We start from the raw sequence: 20263 nt of genomic DNA on the forward strand, positions 1-20263 counted from the left end.
AGTCGGAGGTCTGTTAATGTCAGATACTTTTCTTTATGCATGTTTTTGTTTTCTTCTTTAGTTATAAATGCAAAGAATACATAAAGTTGCATTTGTAGGTACATACATATATGTGTGTGTGTCTACTTTTGTATTTATATACTGCCTATATTATGTTTCTCCTTAATTATTTTCACTTATTTGAAAAAATAATAATTTAAAATGCTAAGCTCTAATTATTTTCAGAATAATTAGACTGGCTATTTGTCTCTTGCACACGTGTCCATATTGTCGCATCTTTTTATTACTATGCTTGTAAGATGCCAAATATGAATGTTGTCTTCTTCCCTCTAAATCTGTTTTAAAGCTGTGCTTTTCAACTTTCAGCTATTCTAGATAACTCCCGACTATTAAATTTCCGTTTTTTAATTCTTACATGCTTTGCTCTTGTAAGATGTTTCTTTGTGTCCAAAAAAAGTCCAACTATCTTCTTTCCACCCATGAATGCACGAATGAAGAATGGAGTGATTGTTCTGATTTTGAACTTCGTTTATTTATTTTGATCATCACAACTTCAATACTGAGGTGCATTCAAGTAGATACGTGCTATTTATATTGTGATACATTAAAGAAATAGGAAAAAAAATCTTTAGCTTGAAGAATACTTTTTATTTTAACTAAACTCTTTATTTTGGAACCTTCCTGAAACATTTTATTTATCCATAATTGGAAACTCTGCACATGGTACTCACCCTCTTCCCCATGCATGACCGAACATGAAGAAGTTTCTGTTTTCTACGGCAAATACGCTGACAATCTGTAATTTCCTGGATAAGTATATATACAATGTAAAAACTATTTTTATAGTACCAAAGGGAAAGAATTAATGTTAGATAAGATGATACATTAAATGGATACTTCATCAATATCCTGTAGAAGTAAGGTTCCTCAATATGAAACGGATAAATTAAAGAATAGAACTGGGTTACATCTCTTTCATCATTAAGAAAAAAACAAGTCACGTAATAAATTTTCTATCCGCTGCCCTTACTTGTATTTTATCTACTTAGTTTCATGTTCTATTTGTGAATTTAAGAATAAAAAAAAGATATTGTTAGGAATGGGAATCAGTATATTATAAATTTAATCACATAATCATATTTTTTTTCATGATTCCCTGTAAACTGCTTCATATGTAGTAGAAAATATATAAAGATAGAAATGCTTTTAATATGAAGTATGATGTTTGTTTTTCAGGTGCAGCAGCTGAATCATATGGATGAAGTATGTTATGAAAATGTGCTGAAGCAAATAATGGCTGGACACCAGGTATTTATTTTTTGTTTCAGTTTGCATTCAGAACACATATAAAGACATTAGTTTTGATCATCATAACAATGTATTAATAATTTTTTTAAAAAAAATGTAATTGTTTTGAGATATGTCACTTCAGAGGTCATCTCTACTCTTGAAAACACTTTACAGAAACAGCATGCAAGAAAATCTAAATTGGGTAAATAGTGTTAGTTTCTAGATAAGGTGAAAATTCCTAGTACTTTATATCCCTTAAAGTAATTAATGTATATTTATGTCACTTTTTTAAAATTACAAGGCAAAGTAGGTCAGTACTTTAGAGACCTTAGACTTAAGTACATTTAATGATTAAAAAAATTAAAATAGAGCATATAGTTATTCTTCTTAGACTTTCCCATATCTTTCAAATCCTAGTGTCTCCTGTTAGAGATGAGGGATGAGAATTATGCAGAGTGTTCAAGACATGGTACACAAGGGCTCAGCATCTGTCATTTGAATTATCCTGGGTTTGGGTTTTGTTTTCTTTTTAAAGGTAGTAATGCTTCATTTTGCTTTACAGTAGAGGTTTCTGCAGTGAATTTTCAAGTTCGATGTTCCCCTCTGCTAAGATGGTGGGCTTACCCTGTGCCTGAATAGTTTATTATCATTGTACTCCTGAATCACCCCCACACAGCATCTCATTTTTGTTAGAATTTTGCACATGCAGCAGTAGTTGTAGCAGGTATGGCACCTGTTCAGAGCAGGAGCAAATGGTAGTGCAATGTGATCCTTGAAGAGGCTTTTCATTAAATCACATATATATAAAACTCTTTCCCACGCAGTCACACTAAGAATTGCACATTTTCTCTTTTTCACAGAAAATTGAGATTGTGTTTTTTGAAAGATGAACAGTTGGTTTATGACTTGAGGGGGGAAAAAATATTTCAACAACAGCTTCGTAGTCCTCCTGCTCCCCCCTGCTTTAACACCATTCTTTCACTTCTCTTGTTGATGTCAGTTACTGTTGTTACATTCAGAAAACTTTCATGAAGACTACATAGGGAAATGCTGATTTTTTCTGAGTGAAGACTGTAACAAAATTTGTTGGCAGTACCAAGGGAACTTTAGTTTATTTTCTTCTCATGGACAATTATGCACATACCTTACCAAATTCCTAACACTGAGGTACGTGTAGTTGCTTATCTTTCAATTTCTTGTTATGATTTCATGGATTTTCACTTGCTGTAGATAAACCTACAAGTAGCAGATTCTTTAAATCACTATGTCTAAATAAAATAACATATCTTGGATTCCTGGCAGGAAGTTGGATGCTGTTCCAGCATAGATGTTGTACTTTTCTTCCCCTCTCTTTTCTTCACATTGAGGAAAAAACTGTCTACAAACATATATAGTATTATTTGAAAAATTCAAGTACAATAAATTAATTCTAGCAGGAGATGGTTTTGTAGCTTTTCTTGAGAATAGTTTTAAGTTCCTGTAGTAGCAGCTGAATGCATGAGTGTGTTGTTTTAAAGCATGAGCTACAGCTGAAAGATGTCAAGTGAAGAACTGTAGTCTACTTAATGCTACAGTTTCAGCAGCTAACACTATTGCTGATCTCAATTTTTGAAAATTGTATTTGAAACCAACAACCAAATAAGGAGTGTATTTTCAGACAAAGCAGAAGTGTGGTTTCCCTTGCTATATAAATGTTGGTTTGATTTCAGAACACTCTGGTTAATTTGGTTCAACTGATTGTAAATGTTAAGCATTTTCTTTGCTTTAAAATGTTTCTTCTGATATGTTGTAGAACTCTCTTAAATACACGTCTAAATACTAACCAGTTACACTGGACTTTTCTTCAGAGTATTTAAAACATACTGGTCTTGATACTTCAGAAACAAACATTCATATCCTGAAATGAATTATATACAAACACTTCGTATACAGTCTTTGACAATGCAGAATCAAGCATATCAGCTCATTGTGTAATACAGTTAATTATACTTTGTAGTATTGTACCACATATTAAAAATTGGGGCTTTTTCCTTTTAATGACTATGCTATGACAAATGATCTGTCTAATCATTAAACCAACTCAGATGTTTAAAAAAGTGGAAAAAAAAATATCAAAATTGAAATGCCTGCCCTATAGTGGAAGATAAATATGAGTGAAGGGGATAGCGGAAGTGAATATGAGTAATATTACACTAGGAAGGTTTTATTTAGTGTCTTTGCACTTTTGATCTTCTAAAGTTACCACCTTCTTCTGATTTTCTTAGTTTTTAGAAATCCATCACCTTGTGTCCACGTTCGCCATGTGTTACCATCATGCTCTGTTACCTTTCTTAACTGGTGTTATCCTTGAAATCTGTGTTTGTTTACATTCTATGTGTGTTATGTTTGTTTGCTTTTTAAAAAAGATGTGGTTATTTCTAAATATACTGCTTAAAAAGATATATTCACACCTTCCCCCCCAGGAATTTCCACAGCAGTTGTATATCTGTATGGAATTCAGGAAATGGTTGGAATTTTATAACTATTCAAGCAGTAATATGTGACAGACACAGATCTCATTAGCAGTGCTCCAGAGAGCCAAAAACCTACTTGTTCTGTTTTATGCTGAAGTGCAAGAAAGAAAAACCAGAATCAGAGGAAAATACTCTCCCTCTTCTGAAGTTCTCTGAGTCCACCTTCCTTTGGCCATCAAATTTTCACAGTGTTGTCTCTTTTAAGATTCTTTATCAGAGTCCTTGGAATGTCTTAATAAATTAAATTCAACATTGTTTGTTTATCTACTGTTCTGTTAACTTATTTTCGAAGAAATCTACCATGCTAGAACCAAATAATTTCCTTTTATGGAAATCATGTGGATGTTTCCCTGTCATATTATAGGTTAAATTCTGTTGCTTGACTGAGTTATATGTTCATGTGTTTTAATAGATGTATGTGTGTTTTCATTTTTTAAGACTAAGGCTGGTAGGAGGTAGTTGCGTTCTACAAGCATGTGTTTTGACAGATGGAGAGAAGCTTTTTATGTTGATTTTTCAACAGTCATCCTCTGAAAGACTTCAAGCTCTTCCTGGCTACTGGGAAATTAAGAGTTGGTGATTCAGCCTTTAATTTTGATCCATCTGCTCAAACTAATGAGATATCTCATTTGTAGGCTTCACTTTGAATTACCAAATGCAACTGAAGCTATAACATTTGTCTTATAGCACAGTTCTCCTCTTGTTTAACTTGAGGAAAGATATAATGATAGATGGCTTGCCCTACTGAGTTTTCTAGGGTTTTTGTTACAGAAACTTTTTAGCATGACTGAAGAATTAAGATCAGATAATGTCCCGAAGGCTTTCAGGTGCTTTTTAAGTCGGTGTACTCTTTTTGCAGGATTACTAACAATGTAGATCTTCATTAGGAGGTTTCACTGTCAGATCTTACCTCTTAAGACTGCTTTAAGTGAGAACTTCTAGCGCTGTTATGTCTGCTTTCCTGGGACTGTCCTTCTGTGCTCAATAGTAGCTGGTGAATATTTGTTTTCATGTTGTACTTTGAATTTACTATGTTCTTACAGTATCTGAAAAGATGTTAGATCCTCTTGGACTGATTTGCACTTTGGAGTTTTATTTCTACCTCTTAATAAACCAAAGATTCTTTAAACAAAGAAAAAAAAACACAACTGAAGTTACACACCGTTCATCAGAGAATATGAACTCCATGCTCAGTTGCAGGTAGCATATTTTTGCCAGCATTTATCTACTGAGATACTGTTCCCTTGAAGACTGGGTGAAGGCTTAGTCACCAAAAATTATCATTCCCTCAAAGCCATTGTAACTGTCTTTTGTCAGGCAGTCCCCACTAGTGGGCCACATGCATTAACAGCATTAATTCAGCTACAGAAGTGAAAAACTTCTTACATTTTACAGCCCTGTGAGAAGGGCATATAATGGTGACGAGCATGTAGCACCCTTCTGAAGCAGCCTGTGGAGAACCTTGTGAGATCAGCAAAGACAGTGACTGAAGACCAGACGTATCAACATCAGTTCTATAATAAAATGAAACATTGCATTACTGTCCAGCTTAGGAAAATGCATATCATACTGTCTTTATCTTCCCAATGTATGAGGAGGAAAACACCCTTGTCATGTTATGTTTTGAGAAATTACATAGTATTTTTAAGATGTTTTTTTTTTTCCTCTCTGAAACATATCATAATTAAATTTATGTTAAAATTCCTCTGTTAAAAAAATATGGAGCTGTTGCTCTTTGCCAAGGTTCAGTTGCTTAAGTTAGTATCCTAGGGAATTAACTCTTTTTGACTCTGACCATCACTTCCATTGTATAGGTTTGCATCCATCGTATCTCGTGCTTTTGCTGACCTTTTGCTGTTTTATCCAACTAGCTTGGTTACCGAGAGATGATCATTTGTTTCTCTCATTGTCCCCATCACCTCTTCAATATTTTTGCTGTTGTGAGTTTGTCAGGACCTTACTGTTTGCTATCTTCTTTTTTTTTTTTTTGGGGTCTGAACATTCTCTCTTGATAAAAAAAAAAAAAGTAAAAACCTGAAATTGCATAAGATTTCTTGGGATCTTGTTGTTAATTTCTTGTTGTTAATTTCTCTTTCTCAAACTGCCCTCATAAAACTCTCTTGGTTTTGCCACGTTCCCCAGACTACTCATCTCTTCTGTTTCTGCAACCTTTTCTTATTTTTTTTTCTCATAGCTGATTCTCTTTGATATTACTTAAACCTTCAAAAGAAGTCCTGTGTTCTCTTTGCCCTTGGTGTTGTTTCAGCAGGTCTCTTGTATTTACTCTCTGCACCTTACTTTCCTATATGTTTTTTTTCTGACCTTCAATACTCTGTTACTCTAGTTGTCTTCAGCCGCAGATACCTAAGTTTCAGTCCTGGTTCCTTACCCGCTGCACGCTGCTTGTTTGCCATTTTGGCTGTTTATTGCAGTTTTCAACTTGGAGTGCCTTTGTCATTCTCTTGTGTTCTGGAACCTCTTTTCCTTTTTAAGACAATGAATGTTTCTGTTTTCCCACTGCTTCTGAGAGTTTTATGTGACTGAGATGACATACTCTCTGTTTTAACTTTTCTTCCACTAGCACTGGTACTTAGTGAAACTCCTTGAAAGCTCATTTTCTCACTGAACTTGCTATTTTCAGTTCATAGCAAAAGCTGACTGTTCGGTGGAAGTTCTGACGTTTTTCTGTGGTACTCATTGCCCTTGCTGTCTGTGCAGGCATTGAGGCTCAAGGTGTCAATACTTAAATACTAAGGAGACATCATGGCTTTACAGGAAATAGTTTCAATTCGCAAGGAAGAGCTTTTCTGGTGGCCAGAGATGCCAGGTTGTCTGTTGCAAAGAACCTGGATTTTTGAAACAGTTAATAGCTATTGAAAGCCTCATCACAACATCTAAAAGCAAAGGCAGTAGTAGTATTCCTACATACGTAGCAACAACTCCGGTTAACTTGGGTGCCAGCAGGCTTTAGGAATGGTAAACCAGTGGAGATACAGCAGCCTTTTTAGAATTAACATGCTGGGACTAAAAGTGTAGAGGAAAACCACTTGAAACAATGAACAGCCGTAGACAAACCATCTGTTCTCAATGATGCACTATGAGTGATGATTTCAGTCTGCCCATTTTCGGTTTATTTCAGTTCAATTTTCTTAATAACTTTTTGAAGAAAGGTGCTTTTTCAGATGCCTGTTAGTTTCTGAGCTTATGCTCCCTTCTGATTTGAACTAGTTTCTTAGGTTTAGCTGGCTGCTTCTGTCTCACCATTTTGCTTTTGCAGTATTGTCTCAACTTCATCTGGTATACCTATGACAAGCTTTACCTCTTGTCTTTTAAAATGAAATTTGAATTATTTTTTTTAACCTGCAGAATACTTGTTAAATTTTTAATTAGTGTATGCATTGGGTGGTTAGTATGCAGTTTTCTGGAGAAAAACCTTGCTTTATTAATTAGAATTTATGTACTTAATTAAAACATTAACAATTAAATTAATACATCAATTAAAACATTGTTCTATACCACTGTTCTGCATTTAGTTCATTAGAAGTAATAATGAGATGCTATATATTTTTTTAAATCTTGGAATAATTTCTAAGTATCACCTTGCATAGATTTTTAATACTTTTTCAAAACATAATTTTTGATGTCACAAATGATAAACAGATTACACTTGAATTTATATAGTCAGAAACGGTTTTGTGCTATATATTGCACAGAAAGCATTCACTTTGTCTGTAATTGTTCTCTATTTACAATAATTAACTTGAACTTTGCAGTACTAAGAAGTGTCATCTTGTTTTTCTTACGCTATCTTAAGCCAAAAAAGAAACACTCAGTAGTTATTTTAAAGCTATTACATTAAATTGTCAGAAGTGAATTTGACAGGTATTAATTTCATCTGTAAAAATGATGGATTAAATTTCTTTATTATCAGTTTTCCAGCTCCTATTTGGTTGCAGAAGCCATGTGAAGATAAAAGTTTAATAAGCTTAGTTACTGCAACTGTTGACAATGCTTTTATAGCTGTGTCATAAGATAAGATTTAATAAAACAGTATTTTCTTCAGAGGTCTCTCTGGAACTTCGTACCTTGAGAATTAAGCTTGTCCTGGTATTTTTCCTGTGTGAAATATTGCTTATAGCACACTTTGGACAAATAACTCTGAAAAGTTACTGGATTTGTTAAAATGTATTCTTTATCTGGATTGGTTTTTTTTCTAGACTTCCATGTTGTGGCCTAAAGAGTTTGTTTCAGTCTGGGTTTTTGTAATTCTGTATCTATACAGACTGCTTCTAATCCATCACCTGGTGTAGCTTATTTGCATATATATGTGTATATATTGCTTCTGTATTTATATATGCACCCATATATGTAGGTACATAAAAATACACAAATGCAGAAGCTAAAGTGGTCTGGCAGGATAGATGAATTATGACTAATCATTTTGGAATGTATTTATCTGTCAGCTGATTGAGTGAAGGCTTGAATACTTTGTATAGTTCTCTTTAGAAATTCCTGTGCAATTTTTGCGCAATTAGGGCCCATTTCTGTGTATGGTTTCTTTAACAAAATCACAGACAAACTAATTCAGTGATGGTGCACTATTCTTATGTTCTGCATCTTCATTATTTATTTATGCACTTCATTTCCACAATAACTGCCTTTTGCAATTTTAAGGATGTAATAGTTAATATAATATTATGCCTGAATAAATGGAACTTTGTCTCTTACTTTAATTAAAATTACTATATTGTTGTGCTGTGTAGAAGATACTCTTCAAAAAATGTTACACACCAGATGTTTCATGTTATTGTCAAATGATACATACATACTATTTTTCTTTATATTTTCCAGTCAAATCTGTTTAACTTTAAGCATTTTAATAACTTGTCAACTGCCTATATGAACAACTGAGGAAATTGCTGGAAACGGATGCCATAGGTTATGTATATTCTATTATTCTTCAGTTAGGTAGCCTTCTAAATTAGGTAGCCTTCTAAATATCATGTGTTCTATTTCTGTGCCTTCTATGCTAGTTTTTGCATGTATATTTGTATTTACATAGTAGCTTGTCTGTGTATGTGTACTCAGGTGTTCGTGATGTGTTTGGTTTTGTTTTTTTCTGATGATGTAGAAAACCTGTTGATTAGGAGGAAAATAGATTCTGGATGAAGATATCTTTTTTTAAAATCAGTACTGCTAAGAAATAAGCTAGAAAACCTGACTGTTCTGTTCTTTAATTGTTTAGTAGGTTTATATATATTATTGGATCTTAGACAAGCACAAGATATAGAGGTTGACACAGTAATTTTCTTGCTCTTTTTAGTTAAGTAAAAGGAATGGGAACAGATATGAAGATTTCTCAGTATCCTCTACGTTCCTTTCCTTCAGTAAAGCTGAATAGAATCTGTGTATTGCTACTGGCTCCTGGTTAATTTTTTCATATTATGGATGGTGTGTATATATATGTATAAATAGTTTTGAAAACATAAGAAGAGGTATGGTAGACATGACAACTCTTATTCTGGACTGATATTTGTCAGAAATATAATTTATGATAGTGTAGAAATATTTTATTATATGAAGTCAAAATAGTTAATGTCAGAACAGGACAAAGGGAAGTTGTTGAAACAAATTCTTGCATGATCTTGTTTTTCTAAAAAAAGATGCAGTGAAAATCTGCTTATAATTTTGAATAATAATTGTCATTCAAGTCCATTGGCATCTGCAAAAATGCAATTGTTAACTGCCTAATGACTTATATTTGCATAGTAATAGACTAGCTATTCTTGCTTAATTTTCTGTACAGGAATAGATATTGCTATTTCTTCTTTCTATCCTGTCAATTAAAATTCAGAATAATTTCTACTACCTGTAGGAGTCGGTAAAGTATTGTTTGTTTTATTGAATAATTCGCTCTCTACTTTAATTTTCACTCTTTCATTTTTCGTCTGCATTTTGTCATATATTTGGCTAATGCTACAAATTGAAGATAGTGTAGATCCCATTATACTTTTCTGAAACGTGTTTCTTTTAGCGTCCAAAATCCATATTTAAGCATTGATTCCATAACCGAGCATTTATTTTACAGGCCATATAATGTAGTTGAAAATATAATAAAACAAGCTCATAAACACAAGTGCTTGCAATTTTTAAAGTAATTAATAATTTAGAACTTCCTAATGTAAATTAAATCAGACAAACCATTCAGCATACATTAAGGGAAAATGTTTATAACTGCTGTATAGGTACAAATGAAGTGAAATGAAGTTTCATATGGGCAAATACTTTTTGCTCAGAAGCATCCTTCCATTAGTGCTACAGCATACACACTGACTGTTCTTCAGTGTAAAGGTTTGGTATCATCAGTCTCCTATTTTAATGCTAGAGGCTTAATGTCAAACTTGTGGTTCCAGAACTGTTTTATCCATAGCTTTGAATGGAAATGACACTGAACCCCTGTTATTTTTCATTTTTACTTAGTGGCAGAGGGCACAATGTCATGTTTTACATGAACATAACTGGATGCCTCTCTGAAATGCCTGTGCACTACTACATGCAGCATGTGGAACAAAAATGATAAATTAAGGGTCTGCGTCCAGTAGCTGAGCTGAGATTATATTGAGATCAGAGATATGATGTGATAGCTCACGTGACTGAGTGCTGCAATGGTTGGAAACAGGCTCTTAAGCAAGGTCAGGCGAGGACAGCAAGAAACTCGCTTGTCTGTGAGAGCACAGCTGGTATATATGGAGGTCTGCCCAGGGATGGTGTGGTGAACCAGCTGAGAGCTTAGGAGGAGGATTAGCCAGCAGACGTTGTTGTGGGAGTTTGCTACAGACCCACCGATCAGGAATAAAGTAGATGAGGACTTCTTCAGAAAACTAGAAGAAGCTTCGTGTTCACTGTCTATGGTCGTCCCAAGGGACATTAGCACCCAATGTCTGCTGGAGAAACAATACAGCAGGGCAAAAATAATCCAGGAAGTTTCTGGACTACATTGATGACAACTTCCTAGCACAGGTGATTAAGGAGCTGACGAGGGTTGATGCTGTGCTGGACCTTGAACTTAGAAAAAAGGAAGGACAGGTTGGGCTTGCGAACGCTGGGAGAAGCCTTGTCTGCAGTGACCATGAGATCGTGGAGTTCAGGATTCTGATGGAGGGAACAAGGCAAAAAGCTAGACTACAGCTCTGAGCTTCAGGAGAGCACTTTGGCCTCTTCAGGGATCTGCTTGGAAGAATCCTGTGGCAGGTGGTCTGGGAGAGCTGGTTGATTTTCAGGGATCACATATTCCAAGTTCAAGAATGGCCCATCCTGATGTGCAGGAAATCAAGCAAAGGTGGTCTAAGGCCAGCATGGATGAGAAAGAAACTCCTACCAAAACTCAAACATGAAAAATAAACACACAGGAGAGTAAATCAGGGACAGGAGACCCAGGAAGAATATAAAGGCATTGTCCGAGCATGCAGGAAAGCCACACCCCATCTGGAGGTGAATCTGGCAGGGGGCACAAGAAGGGCTTCCAGAAGTACAGCAGCAGCAAGAAGACAACTAGGGAAAATAATGTCTCTTTGCTGAACGGGGCAGGAAACCTGGTGACAAAGGACATGCAGAAGATTGAACTATCCAATGTCTTCTTCACTTTGGTCTTTGCCTACAGGAATTCCAAGGTCCCTGAGACAAATGGGAAAGATCAGAGCAAGGACTTCCTTATGCTTACCCCTACATAAATCTATGCAACCTGATCAGAGACACCCAGACATGCTGAAGGAGCTGGCCGATGTCATTGCAAAAGCCACTTATGATAATCCTTGAAAGACCACTGTGATAAAGGGAGGTTCCTGAGAACTAAAAGACAGAATATGTCATCTCTATCTTCAGAATGGACAAGAAAATCATGTCTGTAACCTAATTAGCAGGAGCTGAGTTGAGGTTATCTAAAAAATGAGGGGGGAAAAAGTCAGAGGATGAGGAAGTAAATTAATCAACTTCTCGTTTAAAAAAATATTCCGTGGTCATCCCAGGCTAAAATGTCTTTTAAGATATAATCCTAAAAAGTCAATTTAATAACTAACAGTAGTAAGGCCATTTTTTGTGGTGGAATCTACCTTTCATGGGAAATCTATGCACCTTTTAAATCATCTCTTGCCACCTGGAAATCAGTGAAACAGTAAGTTTTCAGAATGCCTATAAATTGTATAGAAACAAGAAAAAGATATCTTAAAATACATATGTATGTATTATTGGAACTATCTGGGACTATTCCAACTGTATTTCTTTTGCACCAAAGACTTATGACACCTACAAAAAAATTTTTAAATGGTTAATAGTTCCACAAGTTCTGTGTTTAAAAGTCTGCGATTAAATGGGAAGATCTTTTGCTCCAGACAGTACAACAAAGATAGAGTAAAGATAAGGAGAAAGGAAGAAAATAAAACCAGGAGCAAGTTTATACTAAGAATTAGAATAGAGTTACAACAATAACGATTGTAAACAAGTCAGAGAAGACAGAGCCGGAGGTGCACCAAGAAGGAAACTGAAAGAGAAATGAAAATGAGGAATAAGAAAGACGGTAGTATTTCAGAGTCTGTATGATAGTAGAACTTTTTTTATGGATAGATTTAGAACAGAAAAAGCTAACTGAAGGAAGGGCAGATAGGAAGAAAATTAAGCAAGTAACTCCAATAGAATGTCCTTATCATACTTTTTACATAGAATTTCATAAGCAATACAAAAAGTAGATGGGACTGCATGATATAACGTTCATTAGGGTGGGCACATCTTAAGTAAAAAATACATTTCCACATTAAAAAAAATACAAAAATTGAAGTTATAGTACAGATGTCTTTAAAAAGTAGTAGTATTACAGATAGATAAATGAGCAAGTTCACATTACAATAGTAAAAATATCTGTAAAATAAATAGGACTTACTACCCTTAAAAGCTGGTGTATCTAAATAGAAATATAATTAGATAAATAGCCATGTTAGAAATTTTTTTTAATTACATTCTGTTGAGGTTTTTTTGAAAATCCTAGTTTTTGTTTAAACAGGGATGTTCAGAAGTAATTTATTTGAGTGAATAATTAAATTAAAACTTAGCAGAGACAGCAATTGATGGTAATCTATTGAGAGTTCAAAATACATTAGAGTACCAATTAGCTGATGTGGCATTATAGATTCCTTTGTTGTTGTTATTAGTTAATATTAATTAATATTTTCTGTTAAAATATTGCATAGTATTGTGTAGCTTTGTTCTTCAGCAGAGTTTGCTGAATATTTCTCTTGAATGTACGGGTGTTTTAATGGTGACTCTTACTGAAATTTTTTGGCATTTTTGACCCCTCAAGCTTGAACGAAAATTCCTGAATTCTAATGCACATTATTTAATTTTATATGATGAGTAAATTCAGTCTGCTTTTTACTTGTGAAGAATTTTCAATACAAGAGGAAGGATATGTAAATTGTCTCATTAGAACTAGTTTGGAGGCAGCTTAGTAATCCTTCAATTTTCTGTAGTATAAAAGAAGCTCTTAATACAAATGCAGATTATATCAATATTTCTTTTAAATACAAGATGTACTAAAATGAATTAAAATAATTAGACAATAAATTCCAATTCTCATGTCACCTTGGTAAGGGACGCAGCCTGTTCAGCTTTTTCCGTTCCCATGGTGTTGTTTAATATGCAAAATACAAAAATCTGCTAAAATAAAAGCAAGATTTCTACATTAAACATTTTAAGTTTTACTATAGGTCACCTTATAAAAATTCTTATTTCATATATTGCTGTTCTTTCAGTTACTAGTTCTGGATAGTGATTTTCATAAATTATTGTGATATTAGTGAAAGGAAGGGGAAATCACATTTATACACCATCAGGCTGTCATTTAGATCTGGTAATCAAGACATTCTGATTTTTCAGTGAGTATCAAGAGCTATTTCATTTATATTTGCATGGAATATGCTTTTCATTCTGTAAATGTTAGGGACCGGAATTTTGCACTGTACCTCGGCAGATGGGGAGAAATCACAATGCAAGAAAGAAACAATTTTATTATTCTTTAGAATGAGGCTAGACATTAGCGAGTTGTACTTAGTCTAGGAGATGGTGCAGTTTAATGAGGTGCAAAGGCTGATGTTTTTAACATAAACAGGTGCAGTCAGTGCTCCTTGGGGAGAAGTTTTGAAACCTTATTAGGAATTGAGTTTGTAAAATACCTGGAGGTGTTTCGTGCTGGCATTAAGGGAGAAAGTGGTTGGATGGATTGATCTGTTGATCCATATCCCTAACTGTTCATTTTCAGTGGAAGTAATACCCGAGTCAAGAACTGGATGCCGCATAAAAGAACATGTTATAAGGATTTAGCTGAGTGAAGCCAAACAACGTTTTGAAGCTAGAATGAAGTCTATATACTTGTCTCTAAAGTACATAGTTGATATAGACATTGCATTAAATAAATTCATTCTTTCATCTTAATTTCTTTGAAAGATGTGATGCAAAGTCAGTGGAAAAACCTAGGCCTTCTGTCCTCAAGGAGAGTTGTTAAGTGAAACAGAGATGCTGAACTGAAGCATTCAAGTGACCAGCACTGTAATAACAAGATGGAAAGATACATGAGAGTCAGTGTGCTTCCCCAAAAAGATGAATGCACCATTTTGGAGTTATCATACAGAATGTTACTTTGAAAGCTGTGTTTTCCAGTAGGAAAAGCTAGCACAAACATCTTTACTGTCCAAGGCTGAAGAAAGGTATTTCAAGGGATTTCAAGTACCTGATTATAAGTATTTGCGAACCATTGTAGGCATTTTTGTTATGTGTATGTGGGGTGTGTTTTTTTCTTTCTCCTCTAAGTGAAAATAGAAGTCCTACTAGTGTCTAGGTACGTGTCTCTGATAACAAAAAAGTACTAGTTCTCGTAGGTATTTTGAATAATAGCGCAGTTTTCAGTGCTATGGTGATGCAGTAACACATTTTAGGATTACAATCTGGAATATACAACACTTGGGGAATGCAAGCACTTCCTGTTGTGAATTTTAAACAAAGTCTTTAGTGAAGGTGTTTGATTTGTTTCATCCTTCAAGAAAATTCTGGGGAGGTAACCTAGCTAGAGACATTTGCTTTCTCCTTTCTTGTATATTTTTTATCATTTAAAAGCTTTGGTTTCAGGAGAGCAGCAGCAGACGCTGTCAGCACTCGGGCTATATACACCAGAGCTAGCTTTGAACTGCAGAGTACAGATCTAATTACACAGCTTGTAGCTGTGGAACCACTTCTCTCTATTCTAAATTAGTTTTTCTAACTTATTTGCATAATTTAATGCACAGAGATTTTGCCACTGAAATATAATATTCTCTGACGCAGTTAGGACAGGCTAAATTAACCCTCTTAAGACTATATTGCTCTCTTACAATGTATTTGGTAAATACTTACTATCTTCATTGGGGGAAAAACATTCAACAAGGTGCTATATGTCAGTTTTTAGCTAGGGATGGTTCTTTGCAAACATATTTGGTGGCGTACAGAGATTACAAGTAAACATTAACCTTAAGATTGGGCACCTCTAATCAGCTAATAAAGTGTTCTGGTTTTTTTAATCAGACTTGTCGTCTGTTAGCCTCTCACTGAGAAGTTCTTTTTATTGTCAGAAATTTGTACAATCATTTTAAATTTAAAAATTTGTTCAGGTGTTGATATGTGATGATGAAATACATAAAAGTCAATGAATTCAAGTATGCATTATTAGTTTAAAAACAGTGGGAGGTAAAGTTCATAAAGAAAATGTGGTACACATCTGAAATTTAGCTATCTTTCTGTAAGAACTGTAGAAAGGATTCTGGGTAGAGTAGAAATTATACAATGCTGATTTCTTAGTTATTGGTTGCATAATAAGGTCTTATGTCTTTCTGAATGAATTATTGCTAATATGTGTGACATTGTCATACAATGGGAAGAAAAAGACGATACATAAAGTGTTACAGAGAATACTAAATGTGATATGCTTTGACCAGTGAATATTCTGAGTTTTTATGCATTGGACCTTTATTTCTTTTAGTTCATTCTGTGCAAGAATTTCATATGTTAAAGTAGTTCTGTGTCAGGACACATCTTCATTCCAGAAGTTTAAAATTGTGTGATGGATACAATAGAGAATAACAGGAAAAGAAGAGATGGTCTGTTACCAAGGACAAAGAAACACTTCACTGAAAATTTAGATTATTGCCTGCCTCTGACAGTTTATGTCTGGTGTTACAGAAGCTGAAGATGCTGAAGTGTGTACTAATCAGGGCTCCTAAATTTTGAGAATTATGACATAGGAAGCATTGATCTGATGATTAAGAGTATTGGGTGTTCATGGCTTCAATAGAATTGATAGGAGCTCTGCTTTGAGTTTATCAAGTCTTATGTAATAAGCAGTGTGATCTCACATCTTAAGTTTTACACTCAGATAGTGAATACACTTAACCTTAGTTTCACTTGCAAGATGGGAATATGAGGAAACAATGTTGTATAAATTTTTCCTTGGTGTTAAGTAATCCTGACTTCTTGTAACGATTAACCTCACAGCAAATCCCATTATGGAATTGTTAATTCTTGAGAGTAGGCTTTGATCAGAGTATGGTAGATAAAACAAGGTAAAAACTAGATCCTGATTCATTAATTGAGTGTTGTCTGTTTCACTTACAAAATGTGTCAGGTAATGTTTCTATGTAAGAAGGAAGATTAAATACAGACTGTGTTTGTTAAAGACTGGCTTCCCAATTTAGCACCATCCTATTTTCTCCATATTTTGCATGGTAGCCTAACCAGCTCCTTCAGGTCAGGGCTGGCAATTCCAGGATTGGTGGGGTTTTTTTTGGTCATCTTCAATTCCCTGTCCAGTACCCTGGACTGTATAATTTTATTCCTGCCAAGAATCAATTTTTTCTAGAAATTTCAATTTATTTTATTTTATGGTATTATTTCTTAAGGCATTTTGGTCTTCTCTAGTGCCCTTCATAGCTGTGCTTTTAATATCTGCATTTCTTGAGCTCCTATGTATCTTATCTAGCATCTCAAGTAGATGACTGCAGGTGTACCTAGTTCTGTACAGTTATTACATTGGTAAATTTTCCATAGTGCTACATAATCTTTTTTGTCATTTTTTAGATTAATCCTTAAGTCTGTCATCATTTCAAATAAAATCAAGGGACTAGACCTTGAAAAAGGGTTCAGATGCTTTTGTACTAAGACAAACTGGTTATTGAGTAATGTGTTTTAAAGTATGTCAACTGGAAGAAAAGTGTTGCAAAAGTAATGCTATGTAGTCATTTTAGAAATGTTCAGTGGCCTGGATTTAGTTATACAATATACTTACATTTATATGTTTGTATAATATTCTGTACCAGCTATAGTATGTAATATTATACATATAGTATGTAATTTTACATATAGTATGTAATATTATACAATAGTGCCAGCTATTACATTTTATTTTCCTACAGAAGTTCATATTACATTGAGTTTCTAATGTTTTTGTATGGCTAGTAAAAGTTAGATATGAATGTTACTGCTTTGTCCACCAGTGTACTACTTTTAGCACAGTTTCATCCCAGGAAAGAGATTGGATCACATCTGCTTTCAAGGTGAGGTAAAATTAAAGGCAGGGAAGAAACCTGAAAAATAAAAACAAATTTTCTTATAAGTCTTCCAAATAATATTTCCATATCTTTTTGGTGTTCCTTATCATTGTTTTAGCAGGGCCAGGGCATCAAAGTGACCGTTGACTTCAGAGTGTCAGTTCTTAAAGGCTCTGCCTGATTATTGTGACTGGAACTAAGAGGAATTTTCCTCACACGGTTTCAGGAATGGGCTCTATACAAGCGTTGCAGTTGCTGTTCATTTTTATAATAATTTAAAGGACGATTCTTTAATTAAGGTCCTATTTTCTACTGTCATCTTTTCTGTGCTCTACTTGGTGTAACTGTAGTGACTTACGGGTTTACATGGTCTCATTTCCCAGTACAACTTCTTTACCCCCTTTTTTTTTTTATAATAGGTGTAGGCCACCAAACTGTTACACCTAGGTTTTTTGGGTTTTTTGCTGTAGCTTGTTTAGTTTGAAGTTACTTCCTAATATGACTCTTTCTCTGTATCCTGTTTAAACAAGCCATAAAGAATTATACTCTGGTTAATTAAGAGGTTTATTGGCTATAGATGCACACTTATGTGCAGATTTGCTTGCTATTTTATTTGACTTGTTTTATTAGTTCCTTTTAAACTTTAAAAGCATTCCTGCTTCCAGCTGCTCTTTTAGCTTTGTCTTTTTAGCCTTACAACTCCCACGCACTCCAGAAAATTCAGTCAGACCACACTTCATTTGGTCTTTGATTAGGAATTTTAAAAAGGTCAGGAGAACCAGTAAAATATTTATCAATATTATGTCAAAGCATGCAGAAATATATTAGTCTAATATGTTTGAACTTAATTAGTATTAATGGTGTGTAAACACTATTCTCAAAGTCACCATTTTAGATGTAAGATGTAGGTAGTGATCTCAAAATTAATGCAAGACTGAAATAAAATAAAAGCTAAAAGATTAAAATATAATGTAAAACCAATCAACAAATCTATTTTGTGGTTAAATCATAAAACTCCTTAGTGCATATGTGACACTGTTTTTTTTCTTCTTTTTTTTAAATTACCTGGATAAAAAAGACCGTTCCTATTTCACCTTAATGCCCAATACTGAATTTCCTCAGTTTCTTAACTTTCAGAATTTAGCTATTTGCACGAGATGATTGATTTTTCATCTATTCGGCAAAGAGTCAGATGTTAATGTGACTCCATTTAAAAAGGAAACAAATTGGTAAATTATAAAATCAAGTTGATTTTAAATATGAAGGTTTTTTTTCAATGAAACCTGTTGACACAGAGTTTATAATTGAGAATTCACTGAAGAAGACATAGTGAATCTGCTAATAAAAGGAAATTGCTGGTTTGAGTATTTACAGATTTTTATTCAGGCTTTCTATAGAAAAAAATTACAAAACGGTAAATAGACAAGTTATCGTTAAACAATTAATGAAAACAGAAGAGACATACACTGTACTTTTGTTAGGTTGTGGTCCTCTTACTTTCTGAAGAAACTTTAAAAAGATTTTGCCAGTATGTTGTTTTTAAGTTAAAGAAAATTGGTATGTTGCGAACTGTGACATGTATCTTAGAATATTTGTACTCTAGATGAAAGCTAATAATTGTAGGGGTCATGGTGTTACTAAACTGATGATGGAAAGATGTTCCATCAAATAAGCTAAAACAGGTAAGGAGTAGTTGCTCCCAGTAAGCAAATAGTTATGCACACATTGTTTCTCTTTTTATTTCTTCTCTGTATTGTCACCTGCATTGATTGTTTCTAATTATAAATTTATAATTTATATAAATGAACAACTATTATGTCTACTTTTATATAAAATATGTATGTTATGAATTTATAATTAGATTATGAATTTCCAAAGTAAGAACAGAGGCAATATCTTGTTTAGTTATACCCTAACTATCACTACTTTCTTAATAGTGTTTCATTTAAAGTAATTTAATCGTACACTGCAAGTTGATACAAGGATGATGGTGCCAAAGGCCAAAATTAAACCCACGACTCTGTAATTTGACTTACCAATCTTAAAATTCAACTGAAACTACCTTAAATGAGAACTGTAAGTCCATGGTTACATTTTTAATTAAAATTAGATGGACTTGCAAAACAGTGTTTGGCATTTACTCAAGAGAGAGGCATTTAAACTTTTCCATATATGAGTTTTAAGAACACAGAAATTGTCATACCTGGTCAAAGTGAAGAGCTGTCTGACCAAGTATGTGGGGTCAATTTAACCAAACCCTCAGCAATACAAAATGCTTAGGGGGACAATATAGAGTGTTTTCCATAGTGTACCTTTCCCAGCACTATGTGGTTAACAGACATTCAGAACTGTTATTAAACTGGAATTACATGTATTTAATCACTTTTCCCTTTCTACACCAATTGGGGGGCTTCATCTTAAATGTGCCTTACAGGGAGTCTTAATTTAGTATCAGCTTAAATTGCTTCATATACCTATCTAAAGGAATAAGTATTAACATCTCATTTCTGTCCCTCAGTTCAGATACCATATGTGAAGGTAATAAGTATAATCAAGTGACAGTGGGCTTGGTTGGATGATACCCAACTGTATTTCCAAACCCTACTGCAGACTTGCGTACAAGTAACTTTTGATTAGTGCTCAACAATTAGTTGATATTTTCAGGGAATTGTCCACGGTGTTTCTAAGGTATCTTACTGAGTGATAGTATGTGGTTTAAAAACCATAATCATGTCTGTTAGTTTAAAATTTGTATTCCCATATGTGTTTTGCATTTGTTGGTACTTAATTTTATTCTTCTCTTTGATTGTTCGGTGGTTTGGGACTGCAATATCCTCCTGA

The 20263-nt window shown here is 34.1% G+C and overlaps 1 protein-coding gene across 8 annotated transcripts in view; it reads left to right on the top strand.

Moving 5' to 3' along the window:
* The window catches only part of ASCC3 (activating signal cointegrator 1 complex subunit 3), a 274324-nt gene that overhangs the window by 116648 nt on the left and 137413 nt on the right, over positions 1-20263 (top strand). For all 8 annotated transcript variants that reach the window (XM_054195069.1, XM_054195072.1, XM_054195073.1 and 5 more), the window contains one exon: positions 1237-1308. In XM_054195069.1, coding sequence (XP_054051044.1) covers positions 1237-1308 — 72 coding nt within the window. The remainder of the gene's footprint in view (positions 1-1236; positions 1309-20263) is intronic.

Source organism: Rissa tridactyla, chromosome 3 (assembly GCF_028500815.1).
Source record: "Rissa tridactyla isolate bRisTri1 chromosome 3, bRisTri1.patW.cur.20221130, whole genome shotgun sequence".
NCBI classification, from domain to species: Eukaryota; Metazoa; Chordata; class Aves; order Charadriiformes; family Laridae; genus Rissa; species Rissa tridactyla.